Source organism: Malaclemys terrapin, chromosome 7 (genome assembly GCF_027887155.1).
Source record: "Malaclemys terrapin pileata isolate rMalTer1 chromosome 7, rMalTer1.hap1, whole genome shotgun sequence".
Classification (NCBI taxonomy): Eukaryota; Metazoa; Chordata; order Testudines; family Emydidae; genus Malaclemys; species Malaclemys terrapin.
The window spans coordinates 54,234,875-54,261,576 of record NC_071511.1 but is presented as its reverse complement, the minus strand read 5'-3'; the positions used below and the strand labels follow the sequence as shown (position 1 = coordinate 54,261,576).

The 26,702-nt window shown below is 47.1% G+C and overlaps 1 protein-coding gene across 50 annotated transcripts in view; it reads left to right on the top strand.

Moving 5' to 3' along the window:
* SORBS1 (sorbin and SH3 domain containing 1) overlaps positions 1 to 26,702 on the top strand; it is a 289,445-nt gene that overhangs the window by 148,017 nt on the left and 114,726 nt on the right. For 8 of the 50 annotated variants that reach the window (XM_054034674.1, XM_054034660.1, XM_054034667.1 and 5 more), the window contains exon 1: positions 22,193 to 22,296. The exons of 4 other annotated variants lie outside the window; for them this stretch is intronic. In XM_054034674.1, the coding sequence (XP_053890649.1) occupies positions 22,265 to 22,296 (32 nt within the window). In that variant the 5' untranslated portion in view covers positions 22,193 to 22,264. Of the gene's footprint in view, positions 1 to 341; positions 361 to 3,781; positions 3,887 to 22,191; positions 22,297 to 26,702 lie in introns of those variants that run through there. 38 more of the 50 variants (XM_054034694.1, XM_054034693.1, XM_054034684.1 and 35 more) reach the window with 10 other exon arrangements.

Genomic DNA, 26,702 nt, shown 5'->3' with positions numbered 1-26,702 from the left:
AAATTCGCCAAAATATTTTTTATTTTTGCAGTAAATTAAAGATTTAACATACTAATAAATTCTCAGAAATGTAGAGAAATGAATTATAATTCATATTCCCTCCGTACACGCATGGGAATTGAAATAACATCTTTGTTATTTTATTTGTATTTTTTTCCATTTGATTTTTTTCCCTCGAATTTCTCCCCATTTAACTTGGCACCCTAGGCGACTGCCTAGTTCGTCTATATGGACGGGCCACCCCTGGGGACCGTGCCAATGACAGCCTGCCAGCTGCTCCGATCACAACAAACCCAGTGCTGTTGGATCGCAGACCACTTGACCAAAGAACATTTTCTCAGTGCGTATCTGGAGCAGTTGGTAAGATTTTTCCACAGTATCTGGAAACAAACATTTTAAATGATGTTATATATAGTGGGAGGCTGCCTGTGAAGGGGCACAGCCCAGGTTAAAACTGACCCCAGTGTAGAGCAGAAACCTATCCAGCAGACCTTACACTGCAGGTTCCATCTCTCACTCTCTCTTTCTGGAACCGCTCTAATTTTGTTGGGCAGCAGTCAGGCTTCCAGGCTTATCTTTCAGGATGCCAGCAGGTCCTGAAATAACTCTTGAGGCCTGTAAAACATCATCTGTCCAGTCAGACAAACTCTTTGACATCCCTCTGAGAACCTTCCTGCTGCTTCTTTGCTTCCTTTCTGTTCTCTGATTTTTTTTTATTAATCTGTGGCCACCACCTCCCTTCTCCTCCCCGTCATGTGTGTCCAGGGTATATCCTATGAGAACCATAGGCTTATTAGGGGAGCAGGACAGGATTTTAGGTTGACTGGCTGGTATCTATCCCAGGTCTCAAAGGGATCTGGACCCAGATTGCTTGTTAAAAGAAATATGATTTATAAACAATCTTTTTAGAACACTTAAACAAAGATAAAAGCAAAGGAACTTTATCACCAAAGCTAAGCTACTGTTAATAATATTAAACTAAACTAAGAATAAAGCAAAACAACTGTCCAGTCAAGGTGAAATCAACAAACCAAACAAGTTAGACTCAGTAATGCCAACAATAATCAGTCCTTAGACAAATTCTAAAAAAGTGGCTGTTTGCTTATAAATCCAACTAAAGAATGTGACCAAAATCAATCAGATCTATCATTTGAATGGTTAAGTAGCTTAATATGAAACCAAATTATTATCTTATGTCTGGACCACAACCTTGGAAATGAATTGCTATGTGGTGGCTAACCCTTTCCTCTCCCCACCGGAGATGATTATAGCTAAGACTAAGATTTTGTCATGGATATTTAGTAAAAGTCACGGATAGGTCACAGGCAATAAAGAAAAATTCATGGAAGACTGTGACCTGTCCGTGACTTTTACTAAAAGTATGCATGACAAAATGGGGAGCTCCAGGCTCCCTACATCACCCAGGGGGGCCTGGCTCAGAGCTGCAGTGTCCCTCCACCACCCTTGGCGGCTCGGAGCTCCGGGACACCCCAGCTGCCCGCGGTGGCTCTGTGCTCAGGGGCACCCCGGCCGCCCACAGTGACCAGAAGTTCGGGATCTCCCTGCCACCCGTGGTGGCCAGGACCCCGGGGTCTCCCCACTGCTTGTGAGCTCCAGGGCACCTCTGCCCCCTGCTGCCTGGGAGCTCTGGGGCATCCCTGGCCCCCACCCCAGTTGGGAGTTGCAGGTCATCCCTGCTGCCCTCTGCAGCTGGGAACTTGGCCCCCGCAGTTCCCAGCTGCCAGGGTGGCGGGGGACCCTACAACTCTCAAGTGCTGGGAGCTCAAATCACGGAGGTCTCTGGAAGTCATGGATTCAGTGACTTCTGTGACCTCCATGACAAAATCGTAGCCCTAATTATAGCATAGACTTGAATGGAATATTTTTGATAACTAGAAGTTTGACAGTGCATTTTCCAGAAATTGCAGAGGACAAGCTGAAGTCTCTCAGGATTTTTAAACATAAAACACAGAACACACTTTAGGGAGTAATTTTACGAGACATCATTTAGGACTGTTTAAACCTGCGGAACATTTCTTTCAGGCACCTTGCCCATGTGGGTTGTATGGGTGCTCATACACACCTGCATTCTCGCAGCCACACTTTCACACCCTACATTAAAAAGAATAAAAAGGCCTGAGATGTCTCTGAGCTTAAAAAAAAAGAAAGAAAAGAAAAAGGACCATGTCTGAGGAAGTTAACATGGTCTTATCTGAGTGAAAAAATCTCTATTATATTGTATCACCAGTTTATGTAAAATTCAATATAAATATCCTATAAAAATAGCTAATTGGGAGGGGGGGAAAACTAGCCAATCCCCCAGTCACTCAACATTCATTCATCAGCAACATTAAAAATAAAACATTATATTCCACTTCATCACCTCCAGTTCCTTCTGAGAAACGAGGCATTTGCAATAATTTTTCTATTTTAGAACTGGGCTATAAGCCAAACATCTTATCTTCTGGTATCTTCATCTTGACAGAGGAAATTTACTTTAAAGCCCATCAATGAAACCCACTTGAAACGTGACATTTTACATTTTAGGTTGGGTCTATATTCCAATACAAGCTATTCCCCTCTCAGTATCAGGTGGTTGAATGGTATCACTGGTCTCGTGTTTTTGGCTTTTGCTTACTGAACAAAATTCAGTCGTGCTGCCTTTTCCCTCTAGAGGGCATGTGTTCAATCCATAGCAATGCCTCATGCAAATAGAGGTGGTCATGATTAGGGTGACAATTTTGTCACAGAGGTCATGGAAGTCACGGAATCTGTGACTTCCAGAGATCTCTGTGACTTGAGCCCCAGCGCCTGGGAGCTGTAGGGTCCCCCAATGGCCCTGGCAGCTGGGAACTGCTTGGATCAAGCTCCCAGCTGCAGAGGGCAGCAGAGGTGCCTCGCAGCTCTCAGCCAGGGCGGGGGGCAGGGGTGTCACGCAGCTCCCAGCCAGGGCAGGGGTGCCTCAGAGCTCCCAGGCAGTGGGCAGACCCTGAACTCCCAGCAACCGTGGACGATGGGTCCCCCGTGGGTCCCCCGGCCAGGGTACCCCAGAGCACAGAGCTGCCGCGGGCAGCTGGGATGTCCCGGAGCTCCGAGACGCTGCAGGCGGTGAAGGGACACTGCGGCTCCGAGCCAGGCTCCCCTCAATGGTGTGGGGAGCTTGGAGCTCCCCATTTTGTCATACATATTTTTAGTAAGAGGCATGGATAGGTCATGGGCTTCTGTGAATTTTTCTTTATTGCCCGTGACCTGTCCATGACTTTTACTAAAAATATGCATGACAAAATCTTAGCCTTAGTCATGATTGCATTGCTACCTGTGGCTGTAGTGTGGTGGTTGTGCATCTGGATGGTGCTGGGGCAAAGCTGCCCTGTTGTGTATAGCTCTGTGAGTGACCAGACTTTCTCTGATTTGGCCTCTTTCCTCCCATCTATTTTTATCATCCATATTTTCTTTTTCTCCATCTTCATCTCTCTTTTCTCCCCCATTGTCTGTTTGCCCTTGCCTGGAGGGACCTAAGAGACTGTCCCCAGGAAAAGAGACTTTCAAGGTCACCTCTACACAGAGCATAGCTTGGCTTTTATTCCACTCCCTATCTTCCCAGCAAGCCTTGCTCCCAGCCTACATTTCTAATGGTGCCTGCCCTACAAGTTCCAGAATTCCTTGGATTCCTATGAATTCTGGGATGACTTCTCTATCCCAGACTCCTCGGTAAGTGCAATGAATGCCAGGGGCAGTGGCATTAATATAACACGTTTCCCTCCCTGTCTCTCTCTCATAGGTATGCATTATTATGTAATAGTTACATGTGAAAAGAAACCAGAATCGCTGGCGGAGAATCCTGACTATTTCCACTGGGCCTGAATAGTTCAGCCAGTTGATTAAAGTGAGTACACTGCAAAGGGGCGGGGGAATTAATGGGGGATAGGATTGCCATCTCTGAGATACAAAAAAATGGGACACCTGAACCATTTCATCTGGGACAGCTACCTCAAAAAAGGGACCTGGTGTAGGAAAACTTGGATAGATGGCACCCTTTTGGGGTGGGAGGGGGGAGAGAATCAAACCCTGACTTTCAGCACCACAATCACAAGATTCTATCATTTGAGCTAAATTCCTCTGTAAGTGGTAAGCTGTCCAACAGGGTCTGACCACAGAGGGTGACAAGGTCTCTCTCTCTCGCTCCCCCTCTTCCCCCTCCCCCCCCCGTGTGTTAAGTAAGCTAGTCAAAAGTAGAGCTGTGGGGAGGATGGAAATTCCATTTATGAAGGATTTTGAAAGTTGGCTTCATTCTGAATCAGAACAAAAAATGAAAATTTTGATTGACATTTTTTAAAATGTTCCTTATGATATAATATAATATGAAATTTTAAAAGGGCAAACCAAAAAGTTGTTTCCAAATAAAAAAATGAAATGTTTAGTTCCATTTCAGCATTGTTGGAACTTTTTTCCTGGTTTTCTTCTGAAATGAATTCCAGTGAAATTGACCTGATTTTGTGAAGTATTTCAATTTTAGTGGAACTGCATTTGCTAACGGAATATAGTTTTGTCTAGGTTTTTCTGACCTACTGTAGCCAAAAATGTGTGACGCAAAGGAATTCAAGCCCCATATCTGAGTGCCATCTTGTAGTGACCCATGGCTGTACAGATACCACAGTCCTCAACAAGGATCAAACTCAGTAGCTTCACCACCAAAGGCTCCTACATTTATTTATTTATTACATGTATTTTGAGAGCACCACTATGCGCAAGGTGCTGCCCACACATGGAAAGGCACAAGCCCCGCCTGGAGAAATTTATCCCTGCCCTCTGAGCTAAATGCATGCCAGACATCTGCTTACCACCATGCTGCCTTTCTGTATCTGGCCACAGATTTTGTCATGAGTCTCATAATACAACTCAGTGGTTCTCAAACTTTTGTATTGGTGACCCCTTTCACACAGCAAGCCTGTGAGTGCGACCCCCGCCTTATAAATTAAAAACACTTTTTTTACATTTAAAACTATTATAAATCCTGGAGGTGAAGCACTGTTGGGGGTGGAGGCTGACAGCTTGTGACCCCCGATATAATAACTTTGTGACCCCCTGAGGGGTCACGACCCCAGTTTGAGAACCCCTGTGATGTGTGGTGTGTTTCTGAAGGCCCCAGCTGCAGGAGGCATGGGATTAGCTGAGAATCTCATCTTGGATTGAAAACAAGCAGTATGTTTTTAGCACTCATAGTTGCAGAAAAAAGCCTCAAAATGTGACCGGAGTGAATCCCAAAGGCTCAGAAACCAAAAGACAAACAACAACAACCCCCCCCTGTATTGCTTTTTTAAAAATCTCATTAATTTTCAGCCAATTTCATTATTTTTAAATACTTGGAGCTGGCAGTGCTGATTGGTTGTTTCTCTGCTGTTTTTCTCTTTCTCTGTCATGCTGATGCAGGATTTATAATGTGAACTCCACACAGTTTCCATTGTAACAAAGCTAGTGTGAAAAGTTTGGGGGAGGAGGGAAGGGAACAGATCTGTGTTGAAAGACCAGAAATTGCGTCTGGATCTCTGCCATGTTTTTGGTTAGGAGTGTTATGTTTACAACATGCACACAGAAAGAAGTGAGATAAAAACACAAATATTCTTGCTGGAAGGTTGCAACGTAACACAACTTTTATTCTTTATCCAGAATGATAACCCACGCTAGCCAAAAACAGAGAAAGACAAAGCAGGCTGCTCCATAAAACAGAGGCATAACTCACCCCACCTTACCATGGGCTACCTGGTTGCAGACTGACTCTGATCTCACCCTTCCCTACACAGTGCCCTTGCCGGCAAGCAGGACCAGGAAACCTCTGGGATTTAAAGTGATAGCTACACAATTTAATATAGTTTTCCATACACCACAGAGAGGAAGTCAAGGGGTTGATTGTTCCTTGACAATAGAGATGCAGCACTGGTAAAACAGATTTGTATTCTTAGGAGGAGACAATGTCGGGAGTTCAGAATCCCATCCAGGCCCAATTGCCATGTTAGTTAATTTCTGGGTTGAAAGAGAACTGGCAGCTCTGAGATGAGTCTTGATATTTTTACCCCTACGAGGCACAAGTGCATCAGGCTTGAAAAGCTTTGCACCGAAGCACAAAGCTTTAGAGACACTGTCGTGGATGAGGCTTGCCTGTAAAACCCTTCTCCCCATAGTGTGATCCCCATGGCAAGCCCACTGGGGGATGGGGTAGTTAGGAAGACAAGGGTCAGAGCCCCCGGAGGGGGAGACTGTTGCTTCTCAGAGATGCTAGAGCTTTACAAATGAGACAAATGGGAAAGGCAGCTTCCTGCCTTCTTTGACCTCCTGCAGGCACCAGGAGAACAGCCTCTCCAGTCTCTTCTTCCCCTTCCTCCCCATGTCATATGCGCCATCAGGCCCAGATTTCAGTGTTCCAGAGTCTGGTTGACTCCTCTCCCACCTAACTCTGCTGCCTCAAACTGATGCCCATTCCCCATGTTGTCTGAGGCACACACATACTGCAGCTGGGATTCAAGGGTTACATATATCCGACTGCAGTAACACAAACCCCCTCCAGGACAATGCAAACGAGGCAGCAGCTTCAAGGTTTCCATCACGCTAAGCATGTAGGGACTATTCACAGCATGAGAGTGCTGTGCCTTTTCTGCACTCCGCCCCTCCACACAGGGAAAGCGCTTTATCCAGGTCATGGAAGAGGATGCTGGAGAAGCTTATGGGACAAATCAGGCCAGTTTTTATGCCATGCTAATCCTGCTGCCTCCCAAAGCAGCTGCATTCTGCCCCACTGTCAGTCAGGGGTGACTCCATTGATGTTGATGGAGTGGCACTATTTTACACCTGGCCTGAATTTGACCCCGTGTTCTCATTGCAATATTTTTTTCTAATCAGAACTTGGGAACCATTAATGAATGCTATTCCAGAGACAGGCTGTATTGTCAGGCATTGCCTTGAGTAAGAGGCCAGCTGCAGAGCCCAGAAGGCGCTCCAAGAGGCCCCTCGGAGTCACAATTCCTCCCCATTTCTTCCTTGGTTGGGGAGTGGAGGAGAACTGGTAATAATTTTCCACTGGCCTACCCCAGGAACAATGGAGGACACTTCCCATGCCAGCTCAGCTGTGTTGATCACCTAGGCTCTGTCCTGCCCTGCTCTGAGGAGGGAGGGAGTGGGCACACAGCTCTCAGTGTCTGGGTAGGTGTCCTGCACTGGAACCCAGGCCCAGGCCCTGGCTAGCTCTAACTAGTCGGGTATTTTTCTTTCGATGTGACTAAACAAAGTTAGGGGCTGCGACATATTTTGGTCTAGTATGAATTTTTTGCCAGAGGCACATAGGACACCAGGGAGAACTCTCAGTGCTATTTCTCCTTTCATTCATTTAATATATAATTTGTTTTTATGTATAACCTTCAACCCCATCCACAGATCAAATATTCATTTCAGCCTGAGATTAAAGAGCTCCAGGTCTGTCAATCTGGAGCAAAGGCAGGGAAGAAATAATCTAAATGCTGCATATGGCTTGCATGGGAGATTAATACGATTGGGCTGTCGTCCATGGGGCAGAGGAGATGGAGAACTCTGATCACTAAATGAGTCATGTGAAGGTTAGAGCGATAGATGGGGAGACAGAAAACAAAGGTGAGCTTATCAGAATGTAGCCGGTGAAATCCAGCCCTTACGCATAGTCCCTACACTGGACAGGAAATGGAATGTGCTTAGAGCTTGATGGATCTCTGAGCTATCAAGCTGGCGGCTCATACCATCATTTCCCTCCTGCTTCTCTACCCATCCTTTGCATACGGGAGGCTGTTGCATAATTTCTGAAGGGCTGGGGGCCTGATTGCCCCTCCCATGATGGACCACATCTCACTGGGCCCATGGAGCAGCAGCCACCTTATTAGATGTCCCAGCCTTGGGGTGTCAGTGAGTGCTAGAAAGCTACAGGGAGGGAGGAGGCACGATTAGCTCTCTCACTATGCCCCCACGGAGGCCCAGGGCAAGGTTTCCTCCAGAGGGAGCAGCAACTGGTATCTGAACCATGTCACACATCTTTCACGCCCACTCTGCCCATCTCAGAATGCCAGAGAGAGCTAAATAATACAGAGCGGTGCAGAAATAAGACTTTTATCAACTGAGGTTTGGGAACAGCTGGAGAATCTAGGCAGAGATGCTGGAAGGGATGGAAATATGTTTCAAATGTTTTCCTTAGTGTCTTCCCAATCTGCTCTTAGATTCACAGCTTTTACTGATTCCACGTGGCAGACAGCAAGAGCCCAAAACTGAAATATCTACAGTTATCTGGAGGGAAATGTTTGCTGAGCCCTGCTGAGCTATGTGGAATGGGTCACATGGCCAGTGACAAAGTGTCATGGGTGCAACTCATGGCTTGATGGGCAAATTCTTGTTTGCTTTAATCTAGGCTAAGCCTTCAGTTACTGGAGGAGAACTGGGGAGGGATTTGTAAAGTCATGTAGGAGATTTGGACACTCATGGGTTCTGTTCCCAGCTGTGCCAGTGACTTCTTGTGTGTCCGTGGGCAAGCCACTTAGTCCAGCCTCTTCAAAAGCAACCTCTGAGTTTTGGGACTTTCAGTGTTTGGGCCCCCAGTCTGAGCCACCTTGGGCAGGACACTGGCAGCTCCTCTCCAGTGCAAGTGGAGCTGTTCGCATGTGTGAAAAACCAAACCCTTAATCTTTCTGTGATTCAGCTGCTTGATTATGGAGCGGGGATGAGACTTCCTGACCTGACTGGGGTGTTGGAAATGTAAATGCACCAATGTTTGTGAAGCCCTCAAATATCCTGGTGACAGAGCCAGAAAAGAACTTGGCTAGTCCTCTGTGGAACTGATATGCAAACCCAGGAACTCCTGTCTCCCAGCTCTGTGCCAATACACTAGACCACTGCCGCCTCTCTAAATACTCAAGCTTTTATATATTCCCTGGGTGGGCTGTATTTTGAACACAAGCAAATTGGGGCCCAGTATTTTCTGTGCTGCACAGAACAACACTAATCATTCTAGTTAATTATCCAAGCTCTATTTCTCAGCTATAGGGGCAAGAGACTGCTGAGTTGGGGGTGGGGGCAGCAGAAAGGTTGGCCCGGATTTTTTGTCTGCCTCCTATTGAGCACATTCCTTCTCACCACACCTGCAGTTAGAAACTGCAATGCTACAGAATGCTGATTTAACTTCATCAGTGCCTGATGTCTTACAGCCAGGGGTGAAAGTAACTTAAAGGACTTACCGGTACTCCGAGTCCTGCGGAGGGGGCAGGGCCTCAACTGGAAGAGATGTGGCCTCTACCAGAAGAGGTGGAGCCTTTAAATCCCAGGGCTTTTAAATCAGGATTTAAAGGGCTCGGGGATCCAGCTGAAGCTAGGAGCCTGGGGCCCTTTAAATCACCCCCGGAGCTACCAGTTGCAGAGGCAGCTTGGAGCCCTGGGGTTTGGGCAGGGGTTAAAGTAATTTACATTTCTTACCCATATGGTCCAATCGCAAGCAAGCAACCCACCTCTCCTGTGTACTTCATGGATCCCTCCCATTGCATGACATAGATATAGAAAATAAAGCTGCTACTACTACTAAAAATCCTTTCTGTAATAAAACTTTAATATTGAAATAAGCCTGAAAAAGTGAAAACTCACTGTCACATTTTTCTCCATGTCATCCCTCCTCCTCCAGCCAGGCTCCCGATGCTAGTCTATGCTTTCCCCCTGCCTGGCACTCAGCAGCGGCTGCAGGGACTCCCCTCTAGCTTGCAGCAGGGAGACTGGCTGAGGGAGGGAGAAGCCTGCCTCCTGCATAAGAACAGTTTAAACTCAGCTGTTCCCTGAGCGGTTCAGCCCCCAGGGTTAGGAGCTGTTTCTGGCATCCTTGTTAATTTCACTCACAGTTGTTGTGGGGGGGAGGGTGTGTGTGACCATGGCAGGGGCAGTTATTTTCTGCCCCCGGGATGCGGGGATCTCCAATACTAATATACACAACAAATACAAGCATTTGGCTGCACAGCTTAAATCCAGAGCTAATAAAAGCAGGTGGAAGGGGAAAACTCACTGTCACCTTGGTTTCTCATCTCCTCCCTCCTTCTCCAGCCAGGCTGCAGACAGTAAGGCTCTGCGTTCCTCCCCCACTCAGCAGGGGATCTCCTCTAGACTCTAGCTTGCAGTGAGCAGGGAGACTGGCTAAGAGATGCCTGCTGCTGCTGCCTGCATAAGAATAGTTAAACTCAGCTGTTCCCTGGGCAGTTCTGCCCCTGGGGTTAGGAGCTGTTTCTGGCATCCTTGTTAATTTCACTCCCAGTTGTTGGCAGGGGGGAGGTGTGTGTGACCATGGCAGGGGCAGTTCTTTTCTGCCCCCTGGATGAGGGGATCTCCAATACTACTATAATACAATAGTAGGGGCCGGTTGCTGGGGTCGGGGCAGTCGGCAGCAGGCTGCAGCTGCATTGTTTGTGACACACACATTCATATACATACATATTGTATGTATTACTGTCCTGTGGGGAAGGTGCCAGTGCCCTTTTAAGGGGGGGGGGAGACAAGTGTTTCTGGGCTCACACCCCTCAGGAACTTCTGCTTAATGTGTGCTGCTTAATAGAGTCCGTCCTTCCCCAGGGGGCTGTTTGTTGGTCCAACTCCTACACTGAAGAGCTATCTTTTTTGAGAGATCCATCCATTCTGTACATATACATTTAGAATATACCTGGATCAGAGTAGATTTAGATCTGTGAAGCAAGACAAGAAGATTTTGTTTTCCCAGGAAGACATTCATGTGGATGTTCCAAAGTTAGCTTTTGAGTGCCATACAGTACCCCTACATGGTAATTGCGCAGGCTTGCTATTTACAACTGCCTCAAACGAAGCCGATCAAAGCACACGTGAAGAAAGGTCTTTCAATTATAAGAACTTAATTAACAATTTGTCAGTTTTGAATCCCGAAAAATGGCAAGAGAATCCAGGGAATCCCCATTGCGGAGAAAAGGAAATAAGAGCATTGGCTGATCAACTGAGGGATTTGTTGAATTCAAGGCTTTTGGAGGAAAAAACATTCCTGGTAAACTTAAAAAACTCATCCTTGCAGTGCTGACTGAGAAAGGGGATTCAGTGCGATGAACAACATCATTACAGTGAAACGGACTGCACTTACCACTTGTCATGTGGCGGACTTGCTATTCATTTCATGTGTGGGACCTCCTTATACTCAGTGGAATCCCATGCCATATGTGAAATTGTGGCTTGGAAAGGGCCGACGTGCAGCACATTCATCTCGAGACATGGCACAACAACAGGGAGAGCAGCGAGAGCAGCTGTATGGCCCAATGTGGGAGTTGCTATAAGGATGCTTTGCTCCATCCAGTCCTTCCCGTGGATGCCCCTTTCTTGCCCCCGCTGTGCTAGCCCACTCACACCTTCCACGTGCCAGGACTGAGCCAGGGGCTGGGGCGGCTTTGCTGTGGGTAGTGGTTCCCGTTGGAGCTGCAGCCCCCACCTGCCACCCCCTATTGCTTGTGTTGTTGCTGCCACATGCCCCCCAGACCTCCGTCTCCTCCCCTGTCTCCCGGGCAGCTCCCTCCCACAGCCTGGAAGAGAGGACAGCAGCTGCTGAGGCTGGAAGTTTTCCTAGGGACACCATTAAGCAGCAACCCAAAAGCTGGGTGCCCACAGATATGCTGGCAGTGCCCAGCCAGACCTTGCCTCTTACAGAAGTTCCTGAGGTGTGAGCAGCAGAAATACTGTCTCCCCTGGCCCCCATCCCTCAAAAGGGCACCGGCACCCTCCCCACGGGATAGTAATACATACAGTATGTATGTGTATGAATGTGTCACAAACAATGCAGCTGCACCCTGCCATCGACCCGCAGCGACCCCAGCAACCAGCCCCTGTGGGCTGCTGCTGCCTGCAGAGAGCCGGCAGATGCCGCTGGGCTCGATCTGCCAAGGAGTAAGTAACCAAGGCAAAAAACATAGCCAGCCAGCCAGGGAGGGAGCCAGGGGGGCAAGAGACTGCGTTGCACCATGCCCACCAATGCCCCGCTTTCCCTAGATCCTCCCTATTTCCTAGCAAGTCAGATATCAAGGATTTTTTAATCTCCCTTCCAGGCACATAAAAGAGTACAGGGGGCACACCAATGGGTGGCTAGTAGTCAGGGGCGGCTCTAGGCACCAGCAAAGCAAGCACGTGCTTGGGGCAGCCTATTTGCAGGGGCGGCAGGGATCCAGCATTGGAGCTGAGAACCAACAGGGGGCCCTGGGAGCTGTAGTTCCTTGGTTAGCTCCCTGCCTATAGAGCCAGCCCTGGAGCAGGGAAAGAACTGCACTTCCCAGCATTCCCTTGGCCACTACCAACAGGAAAGGGGGGGAGGGAAGGAGGTAGCTGAGACCTCATGTTGCAGCCTGCTGTGAATGGAGAGCTGCACTGTGAGTAGGGATACCATATTTTAACATTAAAAAAATAGGACACTCCACAGGGAGGGAGGGTGGATAGTCCCACCCTGCCACCATCCACTCCCTCCAACTGCCCCCCACAGAAACCCCAACCCATCCAACCCCCCTGCTCCTTGTCCCCTGATTGCCCCCTCCTGGGACCCCTGCCCCAACTGCCTCCCAGGACCCCATCTAAGCCTCCCTTCTCCTTGTCCCCAACTGCCCCCTCCTGAAACCTCTCCCAACTTCCGCCCTAGGACCCCACCCCCTACCTGTCCCCTGACAAACTCCCAGGACTCCCATGCCTATCCAACCGCTGCCTGTCCCCTGACTGCCCCCACAACCCCCTGACCCATCTAACCCCCCCTTCTCCCTGCCCCTAACTGCCCCCCCAAACCTCCACCCCATCCAACCCCCCAGCCCCCTTACTGTGCCACTCAGACCAGTGTGTCTGGCTCCGCGCAGTGCCAGACACACTGCTGCATACATGCTGCTGTGCTCCCCCGCAGAGCCACAGCTGCGCCCCCCCCCCCCAGCACCTGCCTTCCAGATTTGAACACCTCAAAATGCAGGGGTGCTCAAGCTCAGTTTGGGTAGCTGTTACTTCATTTCTCCCAAATGAAATATAGTGATTCACTGTAACTTGCTGTAGAAAAAGTAGGATAAAATTGAGCAAGAAATGCTTCCCAGTGGTTATTAGGACTGGAATTGCTATTTTCAACAGCCATTGCTTTTTTGTTTGTTTGTTTGTTTGTTTGTTTAAAAGGAAGACAGTGATATTGCATTGGCAAATTCCCCATAGAAAGAAAGAGAGGAACAAAAGAATAATAAAGACACCTCAACTTTTCCTCATTTATGTAGGATAGTCTTATAATATGCATCCAGATATCCTCCAATCACACAAGCTGAAAATTGTTCCACTTTACTGCAGTTCTGTAACCATATGGGTACCAATCCTGTCTGTGTTCTGTGCACATCTAAAATTCCTGCTGAATGACCTGCTGTGGGAGCAAGTTACCAATGACCCAGGGCTGCGGTGGAAGGAGGGTGCAGGTGGGGGGGGGGGGGGAGAGAGCCCAGGACTGGGGCGGCAGGAGGTGTGTGTGGGGGGGGCAATGGTGGGGAGGAATGAGGGAGCCCAGAGCTGGGGCGGCAGGTGGTGTGGGATGGGGGTAGAGCCCAGGGCTGGGGCAGCAGGGGGGTGCGGCGAGGAGCCCAGGGCTGGGACGGGGGGCAGCCAAAAATGTTTTGCTTGGGGCGGCAAAAAACCTAGAGCCGGCCCTGCTAGTAGTAGGGGAAGGCAGGGGTGAATGAAGGACAACTGGAATAGCCTTCATGAAATATACAAGATATTTAGAGAAAGTTTTGTCAATTTCAGCCTCTGCATTCTGCAGGCAGGACAAAACAAAAAGAGATCTGAGATTGCGCCCTATGTCCTAAGGACATTTCAGGTGTTTAAATCAATATATAAAGAGAGTGGAATGAAAACTACTATTTCTTTCAAAGGAGGCACAATAATTTCCCTGAATATCCAGTTTTCCCCTCCAATCCCTTTGTGGTTTTGTCTATGAGGGCTATTTGCTTTCCCTGTGACTCTTTAGTTGCTTTAGCAAAATTGCTTTGCCCAAAATAAACCCTGAGCATCATGACACATCTTCCCACCATGTTTTTTGTGTGTTTTTTTTTTAAACAGTAACATTTCAAAGAGGATTACAAGCAGTTTGGACATCACAACCATGATCCTCTGCTGGGGAGGGAAGGGATAGATTTGAACTTGGAAATGGTTCCTGATTTTGATTGTATTTTTTGTGTATAGGAGATCCCCTCATCCCGGGGGCAGAAAAGAACTGCCCCTGCCATGGTCACACACACCGTTCCCCTCCCCCCCAGCAACTGTGAGTGAAATTAACAAGCATGCCAGAAAAGGGCTCCTAATCCCGGGAGCGCAGGGAACAGCTGAGTTTAAACCTTTCTTATGCAAGGGGCAGGCTTCTCCCTCCCTCAGCCAGTCTCCTTTTCTTACTCCTCCATACCGGCTTACTTTCACCTCTGCTTACAGCCCCTCCAAAGTGTGCATACCAAGTTTTGGTGGGGAGGTAGGGGTTGAAGAGAAGTGGAATTAAGTTCTTCTTAACTCCTAGAGGCAATGAATTGAAACACTGAAGTGTTTCATTTGGGAAGGTCACATTCAGATCCAAACATCTACTCAGCCTGGGGTTTGGGGCTAGGTCCATCAATGTTAATGACATATACAGTAGGTGCAATAGTCTAAGAGTTAGACCAGCGAGGACGTAGCGTCCATGAATACTTACTCTTTTCTTTAATAAAGCACATTGCTCTTTGCTCTGCATGCTCTTTTGGCTAGGTAGCAGGGGATCAGTAGCAGGCTACTTTCTTCTCTAGCCTGTTGTCATTAGCCATTAGGATGCAACCCAAACAGGGAAAGTTATTACCAAAAAATATCAGCAAATGGACAGATGTCTCCATCCGGGTTTTGTCTGTCAGGGTTCCCTTATTGTTGCAATTCCAGCTTCCCTTCCTAATCATTGAACTAGACTTGAGCAACCCCTCAAATGATCATAGTTTGAATGCGCATCTAGTTCAGGTGCTGAGCCAAAGTTCCTAAACCTCTCGAGTCAGCAAAATGAGTCTGAAAAGCTCAGGGAACTCAACGTTCCCGCATGGTTGATTTGTTTTGTTATTCTTCAATTTTAGTCAAAGCTAGAGGTGCCATAAGAACAGCCTCTGTACCAGCTCTGGAGCTCTTTCTTACACCTTGCAGTGGTACCATACTCCTCAAATAGCTTCACTGTGGAGGAGGGGACTACTCAGTATGAGAAGGGACTCCACAGTCCGGCCCCTTAGAATTGAATGGTGGGGGGCTGATGGCAGGGCACTCTTGGTGGAAGACTCTCTCCTCCATTATTTGTTTCTTCTCTTGGTTGTCATCATCTCACAATATTGACCTCCAGGGTACTGGGTAAGAACCATCTCCTTGCTCCAGCCCTTGATTGTAAATCATTCTATTGTGCTGGCACTTGTGACTAATGATGCAACAAACCTGGTGGATTAACACATTTCCAGAATATTTCAACCCTTCAGTGGCTAAGCACGACAGGTCATGAGAAGAAAAGAGCCATCTAAAAAGGTTACATTAAACCAGTCTTTTGCATTCCATTTTGTTGTTTGCACAAGTGTGAGATCTCAAAGCTCAGTGTTGAGGATTTTGTGTTTTTAATACAATACCAGCTGTGTGAGAGGAATGCAAAATTATTATTCATTATTTGCATTATGGTAGCATCTTGCAGCCCAGTCATGGCTCAGGGCCCCAGGGTGCTAGGTGCTGTACAAACACAGAACAAAGACACACTGTCCCTGGCCCAGAGAGCTGACAATGTAGATCATTGTAAGTACTGTCCAAATACACTTAATTGAGAAGTGTGCTCTATCATGGGGGACAATTTCTCCCTGACCCCACCTGAAGATCATCCCAAACCCTAAAGCATGAAGATTAAGAGAGCTGGAAAGTAGCTGGTGGAATTTGAGATACTGTTATTATTTATCTAGGGCCATATTCTGCTACTCTTACTCAAGTTGTGTGTTACCATGCTCTGAAGCTACTCCCATTAAAATAAGCGGGCCTCCTCACAGAAAAAAGTGTTACAGCTTAGTCCTGCCTGTAAGGCTGCCAGCAGCCAGTCCACATTTATCTAATCGGATTTTTAAAAATGCTAGCTGTAGTTCTGGTTCAATAGGAGGGTCAAAGAGCCCAGGTGCTCCTGCCTTACCCAAGATAAACACATACACAGTGTCTGATCCTCTATGGCCCTGTACCTGAGCCCCCATTTACAGCCCAGGGAAGTGGGTGTCAAGTGTCCCCAAATCCAAATGATGGTGTCTTAGCCCCACTCTACACAGGAGTAAATGACAACCCAAGATGGTGGGCAATGGAGGGCCCAGCTGATCCCTCAGTCACCCAGCTGTAACTCCCATTCATTTCAGTAGGACAAAAACCCATGTAACTGAGGGTACAGCTGGGCCCTCTGTCCCCCTCCTTCCCTCCAGTACTGGGTTTCTTAGTCCTTTTACAGGAAAGAACTATCCAACACACCCATGCTCCCTCTAGCTGAGCTCCCAGAGTAGTGCTATTTTCACACTCCTGAAATAGCAGGAAGGAAATGAAATCATGGAGAATGGTCCCTTTCCTGCTCTCTACACAGGTATCTTCTTGCTGAACATCAGCAGCTTATATACCTCCTGCTGGGTTAATTGGCCGATCACTGTAACAAGGGCCACCTGCCAGCTTCTTAAAATCTGCAAAGACTTACCTGCTATAGATGCAGCGGCAGGGGGTTCTGTCTCAGACTAGGCCCCATCCCAGGGCTTGAAAAGCTTAACATCCTGTGACAGGCTAGCTACCTGTACCTGGGGCAGACTGTGCTGTGTCACCTTCACAATGAGCTGCCTGGTAGTTATGTCAGGGTGTTAACTTCTGTGTTCATAGCTCCAGCGGTCAGTTCTCAGACAGCAGGACCAAGCTGCAAAGCTCAGACACAGTTCTGAGTTGTCCTAGAAATCCAGTGATTGTGGGGCAGGTGAGAGTGGCTCACCTCTCATTGCAACTTTGAAACATTCACAACTGAAACTCAGGCAGGTGTTTCCTAACAAGGCAGGAACTTAAGCCAGGCTCAGTGAGGTTTGTAGACATTTGAATGAGCCTGTGCAGATTTATGGCATTGGGTGGAGCCCAAGTAGTTGTGGCTGAGTTTTGCTTTGAGGTTCAAACCCCCCAAACTCAGAGGGATTTGAGCTGAGACTGTGGAATTGCACACAGCGGTGGGAGTGTGTCATGAGCCAGGTCCCCTTCCTCCTTCAGCAGAAGCAAATTGGCTCCATCACTTGCAACCAGCTCCTGCCCAGGAACAAGCCCAAAGTCCCCTATAAACATTCTTTCAGAGTAGCAGCCATGTTAGTCTGTATCCGCAAAAGAGGAGTACTTGTGGCACCTTAGAGACTAACAAATTTATTAGAGCATAAGCTTTCGTGGACTACAGCCCACTTCTTTGGATGCATATAGAATGGAACATATATTGAGGAGATATATATACACACATACAGAGAGCATAAACAGGTGGGAGTTGTCTTACCAACTCTGAGAGGCCAATTAATTAAGAGAAAAAAACTTTTGAAGTGATAATCAAGCTAGCCCAATACAGACAGTTAAGGAGTGTGAGAATACTTACAAGGGGAGATAGATTCAATGTTTGTAATGGCTCAGCCATTCCCAGTCCTTATTCAAACCGGAGTTGATTGTGTCTAGTTTGCATATCAATTCTAGCTCAGCAGTCTCTCCTTGGAATCTGTTTTTGAAGTTTTTCTGTTGTAATATAGCCACCCGCAGGTCTGTCACTGAATGACCAGACAGGTTAAAGTGTTCTCCCACTGGTTTTTGAGTATTTTGATTCCTGATGTCAGATTTGTGTCCATTAATTCTTTTGCGTAGAGACTGTCCGGTTTGGCCAATGTACATGGCAGAGGGGCATTGCTGGCACATGATGGCATATATCACATTGGTAGATGTGCAGGTGAACGAGCCCCTGATGGTATGGCTGATGTGATTAGGTCCTATGATGATGTCACTTGAATAGATATGTGGACAGAGTTGGCATCGGGGTTTGTTACAAGGATAGGTTCCTGGGTTAGTGGTTTTGTTCAGTGATGTGTGGTTGCTGGTGAGTATTTGCTTTAGGTTGGGGGGTTGTCTGTAAGCGAGGACAGGTCTGTCTCCCAAGATCTGTGAGAGTAAAGGATCATCTTTCAGGATAGGTTGTAGATCTCTGATGATGCGCTGGAGAGGTTTTAGTTGGGGGCTGAAGGTGACAGCTAGTGGTGTTCTGTTATTTTCTTTGTTGGGCCTGTCTTGTAGAAGGTGACTTCTGGGTACTCTTCTGGCTCTGTCAATCTGTTTTTTCACTTCAGCAGGTGGGTATTGTAGTTTAAAGAATGCTTGATAGAGATCTTGTAGGTGCTTGTCTCTATCTGAGGGATTGGAGCAAATGCGGTTATAACTTAGAGCTTGGCTGTAGACAATGGATCGTGTGGTGTGTCCTGGATGGAAGCTGGAGGCATGTAGGTAAGTGTAGCGGTCAGTAGGTTTCCGGTATAGGGTGGTATTTATGTGACCATCGCTTATTAGCACAGTAGTGTCCAGGAAATGGACCGCTTGTGTGGATTGATCTAGGCTGAGGTTGATGGTGGGATGGAAATTATTGAAATCATGGTGAAATTCCTCAAGGGCTTCTTTTCCATGGGTCCAGATGATGAAGATGTCATCAATGTAGCGCAAGTAGAGTAGGGGCGTTAGGGGACGAGAGCTAAGGAAGCGTTGTTCTAAGTCAGCCATAAAAATGTTGGCATATTGTGGGGCCATGCGGGTACCCATAGCAGTGCCGCTGACTTGAAGGTATATATTGTCCCCAAATGTGAAATAGTTGTGGGTGAGGACAAAATCACAAAGTTCAGCCACCAGGTTAGCTGTGACATTATCAGGGATACTGTTCCTGATAGCTTGTAGTCCATCTTTGTGTGGAATATTGGTGTAGAGGGCTTCTACGTCCATAGTGGCCAGGATGGTGTTTTCTGGAAGATCGCTTCCTTAGCTCTCGTCCCCTAACGCCCCTACTCTACTTGTGCTACATTGATGACATCATCATCAAAATGTCAGCCAATGTTGTTGCTCATTCCCAACCCACTAAGACACTTCATCTCACAATAAGGCTATCGCTATACTACCACTTACGTCGGTATTACTTAAGTCACTCAGCGATGTGAATAAGCTACCCCCTGAGTGACGTAAGTTACACCGAGCTAAGTGCCAGTGTGCATAGCATTCAGTCCACAGGAGAGCTTCTCCCACTGCTTGTTGGGGGTGCATTAATTAAGTCGGTGGGAGAGCTTTCTCCCATGGGCTTAGAACTGCATCAATGCAGCAGCTCCACTGTAAGCTGTTTCGTGTAGCCATAGCCTCTGAGTGTTGGCTTTAAACTCAAGCAGAATGTGTGGCTGCTTGGAGCAATGCAGCACCCAGCCTGGTTCTGCCTTAGTCCATCTGGCAGCAGAACTCCAGGGGAAAGCACCCAAAGCCTGACTTCTCTCCAGCAGTGGAGCCTGTGGTAGCATCTGCATGTTTGTAGTCTCCATGAACTATAGAATATCAGGGTTGGAAGGGACCTCAGGAGGTCATCTAGTCCAACCCCCTGCTCAAAGCAGGGCCAATCCCCAGACAGATTTTTGCCCCAAATCCCTAAATGGCCCCCTCAAGGATTGAACTCACAGTCCTGGGTTTAGCAGGCCAGTGCTCAAGCCACTGAGCTATCCCTCCCCCCAAGAACTTAACCCTGTAAATCCCAAAGCCCAGGAGGGACATGAATCCCAGCCCTTTATCTGAAGTCCCCTGAACTTTGAATCAAGATTCAAACTTTGCCTCCCAGGCCCCTCTCTAGTGAGACTCTTTCCTGCATCCCTTTTGAGTTCTCCATCCATTAGTGTTACACGGAGTTCAGCTTATGCTCTCTTGACATTTTAATGGTGCTCCTTTTTTTCCTACCTGACGACAAATTGTCTGGGGCTTGTTTACAAACCCTTAGTACTGTTCTCAGTAGGCAGCAGGCTTTGCACTGACATGACAGACCTTCTTGTGTGGCCGGGGACACCAGAAATAGACTTGGAGGAGAAGATCCAAGATCCTTGTTATTTTGTGACATGTAAACAATATGCAGTGAATCTAATCTGAACTACTAATGTGCATCATTTACTTTGGAGGCTATTCCGTGTGTTTTGTCGGCCTTTCTGGTTTTGCTCGTGAAATCAGGTTTTTTCCCCTGTGTTGGGGAGCGCTTTCTGTCATCCTTTAGTCTGACTGTAGATAGGCCTGAATTAACTCCCTCTCTTAACCCAAACACACCTGAATGTCAGCATGTTTGCAATCTAAACCTAGAGCAAAATCTGAATTTTGCAAATGGCCTCCTCTGTATAATGGGCCCAACCAAAACCCTCCAAACTTTAGGTCGTTTGAAACCCAGGTGTGAATTCTGAGTACTGGGCTCTTCTCTAATACTGGTAAATAACTGAGAACATCATGAGGTGTATGATCAATACTAAATACATAAGTAGACTAGAACAGTGCTTACCAGCATCCTCGTGCACTTGTGTCCATTTACCAGACCAGGATGGTAGCTGTACCAGCTCAGCTGTCTGGAGGCTGTGGATAGGGATGCTAACTAGCTAGGCTGGAAAATAGAGAAGGGCTTGAGCTGCAGAATCTGAAGCTGGATCTAGAGTTCAAACACCCTAACGTGCATGTGTGTTTTCACCTCGAGGGCTTTTGTTCAGACCCCTCGCTAACATTTTATGTATCAGAAGGATCTGAAATTAGATGAAGCACCCAGCCAGAGACTTCCTTGGCCTGTGTTCCTCTACAGTCAGCAACCTTCTCTCCATTAGTGATGCTTTCTTAGCCTAGTCTTTATTCTGTTCCCTGGGGAGACCCTTGCCTTCCAGACATTTGTGAATGCTCTGTCCGCAGCATGGTTTATAGCACTTCAGACTCAAGAGTCCCTAAGATGGGTTTGGAACAGCCTAAGGTTGGCTGCAGATTAGAGAGCACACAACTGAATGGGAGATAAGGCAGTGCAATGAGCCCCAGAGGCTTAAGGGAGAGATGGAGCCTAGAATCCCAGTCATGCAACCCTGAAGCTCCAGCACCAGTGCCTGTGCCATTTGAAAACTGCTGGACTGAAATAGATAGTCTGCTGATAAAGGCAGGATGAGGATCAAGAACCCCAGGTTCCACCCCAGGTTGAACTTGCCACTGACCTCCTGTGTGGCCTTAGAGAAGTCACTTAACCCAAGCTCTGGATACAGGATGCCACAATCCCAGTCTTTTTGTTTCCTGTATGCATGCACTGGAAGAATTGCTCCCAAAAGAGGGTGAGACCATCATCCCACTCTCCTTCCTTACCAGCTAGCCCAGGGGAGCACACATTAAACCCTATGAAGGTTGGCACCACTCCCACTCCAGCATGTGTTCCTCTCTGGGACCCCCAGGGGAATCCTGGCTCAGCCAGCCTGCATTCCTTTGAGGACTACCCTCCACGAATGCCCCAACATGGCTGTGGTTCCCAAGATCCTGGGGTTAATCTCTCTTGCTCTCAAACTGATAGTTTCTCTCGGTATCATATCAAGTATTTATACTACAGGCCTAACTCTGCCAACTGCGGAAACATTAGCCAATCCCTGTGATCCTACTCATTGTAAAAGGATCTCCAGTGCCTATAGCCAGATGCTAATGAAAATGTTCCCTCATGGACAGGCATATGCTGCTTTGGTGTGTTGTTGTTGTTTTACACAGTGCTTTCCATGTGTTTTACCCAACTATTTTATAGAGTTTCGTCCATCACGTTCCTTCCCCCAAAGCATCCCTATCCTACTCTCCTACCCTCCCCCACTGAGCTCCCCTGCCACCACCCTCACCCCCCATGGATCTGCTGGAACATTCAGTGTCTGCATGATGTTAAGGGTGAAGGAATGCCAGGCAGGCGGGAGGAGGAGGTTGATTGTGAGCAAGCCAAGTGACAGGCTGACATGATTAAGAGCCTGCTGGCTAATTAAAGCACAGAGGTGGGAGGAGCAAAGTATTTAAGGGTGCCAGAGAGAGAAAGGCCTCCCTAAACCTCTTGTTACACTTCAGTGAACTGAGCAGCTGATTTGCACAGAGCAAATCCTAATTAACTCTTTCACACTTCATCTCTGGAGTTCAAAGTGGGGGTGGAAGGGGGACCCAGCAAATGGCACCTTTAACTGAAAAGCCTGATCCAAGGTAAGGACACAGTCTGATTTCTGGTTAGTAATCAGCTGGCTTCTTAGAGCTCCCAGGACTTTATGTAGTACTGCTGCTGGCTTAATGCCATGTTAGCTGGGGTGTCACAGGTTAACTCCCAGTTCTGTTAGTGTATCACAAGCTACAGTTTGAGGAAAAGAGTTCTCTAGATGGCTTTGCAATGGATCTATGTTCTGATTACTGGAGATGGATGAATCCTGATCTAGATTTCTACCTCCTCCCTGCCAGCCCCTGGTGGGTGACCGAAGTCAATACCCAAATTTTGCAACTTGGGCCTGTTTCTAAAATCAAAGTGATGGGAACAAATCTGGTGTTTTGGCACAGGTCCATACTGATTGGCCTCATATGGCAAGTGTGTTTGTTTTTTGTCTTTCATCTACTAAATCTTCTGGGCCATGCATTAGTCTGATTATTGAGCTGGAAGAATGAGAATGATGTGAATTTAAAAGGGGTTTTTGAGTTGGATGTTCTGCTGTTCCCGAAGGGACTTGTAATCGGATATCAGAATTTAGCCTGCAGCCTCTTAAGACCATTGCATTTTAGACCTGTGCCCAGCTGAGACCTCCTTCCTAGGGCATCTCCAGTACTAGACATATAGGTAGCCTCTATGTTCTTAATTCCATTCTTGCAGCTGCTATAAGAGACAGCATGGTCTGTTGCACTGAGCGTAGGACAGGCAGTCAGGACAGCTGGTTCTATTCCCACCTGGGCTACTGGTTGTTGTATGGCTTTGGCCATCATTCTGGGGTTCTGCTGCACCCTCTTTATGCTAACTGCGGTGTCTGTAAAGCCAGATGAACAGCCTTTGGAAATTCCTCTGACATAGGAGGGTCCCCTAGGTGGCAAAGACCCAGCAGAATGACTCTACTCCACCTCCCCTTGCAGCACCTGACTGAGGAGCATGTCAAGGGTGTGCCAGGAGAGACATGGAGTACCTCTGCCCTCGGGTTGGCCTTAGCTCTTGCAATGGCCCCGCAGAGTTGTGGCAGCTGTGCAGGAGTTAGAGCAACCCTCAGGGTGCTCTAGCATCTTAAGTTGGGAGACCAGAGGGTACCACCCCGAATCTGGTTCCCTCGACCCCCCACATCCTTCACCAGCTGAGTAGAGCTCAGCTGCTGTTCAGAATTGGAGTCTGTGTGTCTGTTTCCCCATCTCTGTGTGAAGTGGTGATATTATTTACCTACCTTAAAAGGGGGTAATGTGCAGATGAGTAGGTAAATGTTTGTGCAGTGCTGTGGGAAATGTAGTGCTACATGTTGGTCGCTGTTAGAAAACCAGGGCTTGCCAGCAGTTAGCACAGCATGTGATCGGAGATAGTGGTGTGTTTCCCTATATCTGAGACAGCAACTTTGGTATCCGATATTGTGGTGTGGTGACTGTTAGTAAATGTTGCCATTCTAATGGACCCACTGTCTAGATATAAATAGTATTATTAGATGGTTGCTTTATTTGTGAATTTCACTGTGAATCTTAAAATTAGAACTGGGCCTGAATGAACACCCTTCCCACACATCTGAGGAGTTTGTATCTGGATCTGACTTTTGTGGTTTGGATCCATTTCTACTTAAAATCTAGACGATGGTAAGTATTGTCTCCTTCATTTTTAGTGGTTGTGTAACTTGAGAGCTCTCATCAACATCTGCACGTGATAATGTCCAAGAAGCCTGACTGGCTCTGCTCGCGGTATCTAATCCGTTGTATTTATAGGGTGCCATTCACTGTAGTGAACATGCAGTTTAGTGTGACCGTGTCCCTGGAAAGGTGCTGCATCAAAAGCCCATGGCCAGCACAATGAGTCCATGGCTTTAAAACTGTGAACTCTTAGGGCTTCTGGAATCTGCAGCCATGGTTAGATCTATTTGTTCAGAAAGATTGTTCTGCCCCCAAATCCAAGGCATCCATTGATTTTAGGCAGAAGAAGCCCCATATCTACTCCAAGTAGCCTTGAAACAACTGGGACCAAATCAATCCAGTATGTAGAATTTATGAAGTGAAACAGAAAACTGACGTCCTCCCGCCCACCTTTATGTGGCCTTTAAGGATCCCAGGACACTTTTTGCAAGAGCAGGGGGTATAACCTGATGTCATTAACTTCACTTCCTCTTGTTAACTCTGTCCAAATTGAATTCCTGCTAATTACATTCTCCCTGCTTAAATTCCCCCTACAGCCTCAGTAACATTAGGTCCCCTAAACTGTTGAGTGTTATGTGCTGTTAGTTATGTCCTGCTTTCACTCCAGAGGTGGCAGCACTTCAGCTGTACATGATGTGTTCCCTTGTGTAAATTGTACATCAGCGAAAGTTTGTATGGTGCTCTGGGAGCCTGTGTGATGGGAGCAGTTCTATAAATCAGGTGGATCTGAACAAAACCTCAGATCCCAATACTTCAAACGGGTGTGTCTTGGGACTGTCTCGCTAATATAAATGCATGATATGATTAAAACACTTCAGAGTCTGCTTTTACGTCTCTAATTTCTTTGTCTGATGTTTGAGGCTGTGATGTGGTTGTGTACATGTGCACACAGACAGGTATGACACACAACTTCCCCTACACTATGGAGAGTTTAGCATTATATCTCCAATTGCTCTGGGGTGTACTGCATTGACAGCTAACACCAAAATAATCTCATCTAGCTACCAGGCACAGAAGTCAGAGGACAGGCGTGACAGGGTCAGAATAACTAGGTGGCAAATTACAGTAACTCCTCGCTTAACGTTGTAGTTATGTTCCTGAAAAATGTGACTTTAAGCGAATCCAATTTCCCAATAAGAATTAATGTAAATAGGGGGGGGTTAGGTCCCAGGGAAACTTTTTTCACCAGACAAAAGACTATTTTGGGATTTAGTGGTTCCAGTCCATTTCCTTGTGGAGAGGGATCCATCTGCCTGCCATTATCCCAGCTGGTGCTACCTGCTGCCTTTGTTGGCTGCCTCAGCCAACAGGCCAGAGATGGTATGACCCGTGAACACTGAACTGTCCTCTCCGATCTAGAGGAGGCCCTTGCTCGTCAGGGCAGGGCATGGCAGCAGAAAGATGCAACCATGGTCATGTTCTTGTACTCTCTGAAATTTAATGAAGGAGTTGAGTCTGCAGGGCTGTCAGTCCATCAAACGTTTCAACTGCATCAAAGTCCCTTTTCCAGCACAAGATCCTACATATTTTAGCTGTAACACTCGTCTTCATCTTACTGGGAAAGGTGACCAAATGTAGTTCTGTGCTCTGTTGCTTTTAAGATGTTCATTTTAAGTACTTTGTGCTGAACTAACTCACACGGCTGGTGCCCTTTGTTCAATGTAAAGTTCATTGCTGAAAGATGTCTTCATCCAGAAACATCCCAAAGACCTTGAAGCGGTATATTCAATAGGGTTGCCATCTTTCTAATGGCTGGTAACTAGATGCTCAAGGCCCTGCACCCTCCTCCACCTCATCCCTTGAGGCCATGCCACTTCTCTGCCTCTTTCCCCCCAGGTCCCACCCCCATGGCTTGCAAGGTCTTCACCAGCACGGCCAAGGCTGCGTTACTTGCTACCTGTGGGCTGCACAAGGCAACATGCTGCTCCTAGAGGCATAAACAACCTGGCCCCCAAGGTAGCGGCTGCTGCTGCTGTTCTGCTTCCTTCCTTACACTTAGGATTACCACCTTTTCCACAGATTTAAAACAAATGGACATCAGGGCTTGTCAAATGGCACCCGGACACACAAACTGAAACCCAGACTTTCCGGGTGAAAATCAGACAGGTGGCAATCGTAACATTCAAGTTTACATTTCCTATTTGACTTTTATTTCTCGGTGCAGTAGAATTATGCTGATTTGCATGAAATACTGGGACATCGGTTCCTGTTGCAAATTGCTGAATTTTTCAATTGAACATGCACTGTGTTTTTTAAAAAAAGAAGGGGGGGGGGGGTGGCAGGAAGCAAGATGTTGCATCACCCACCACATGCTTTGTTAATTTAAACTACAATTATTAAAATAAATTATTTGTGGTGATGCATCATGATACGCCAGCCAGGTAAGAGTGAAGCTTTCCACTGTATCTCTGCTGTTTTTGAGGAGTTTTTGTGTGGACCTTTGCGAGGCTCTCTTGTACATTGCTTATTCACAGTTCTTGCATGCCACTCAATCACAGGATGCTGAGCATAATGCCCTCTGAAGCAGTGGCAGGTTGTTAAAATAAAAATAATGATCTACTTATTTTCATACGTATTTCAAGACAGGGAAGGAATGGCAATTTGTGAGAGAGCTGGTGGAATGGGTTAAGTCAAAACTCTCTTCAGTATTTTGATATTCTTTTTCTTCCTTTTATGTAACACAATGTGAAGAGAAGTTAAGTGGTACCAAGGACTCCATCCTGCAAGGACTCCATCCAGTCCAAGCACTGGGA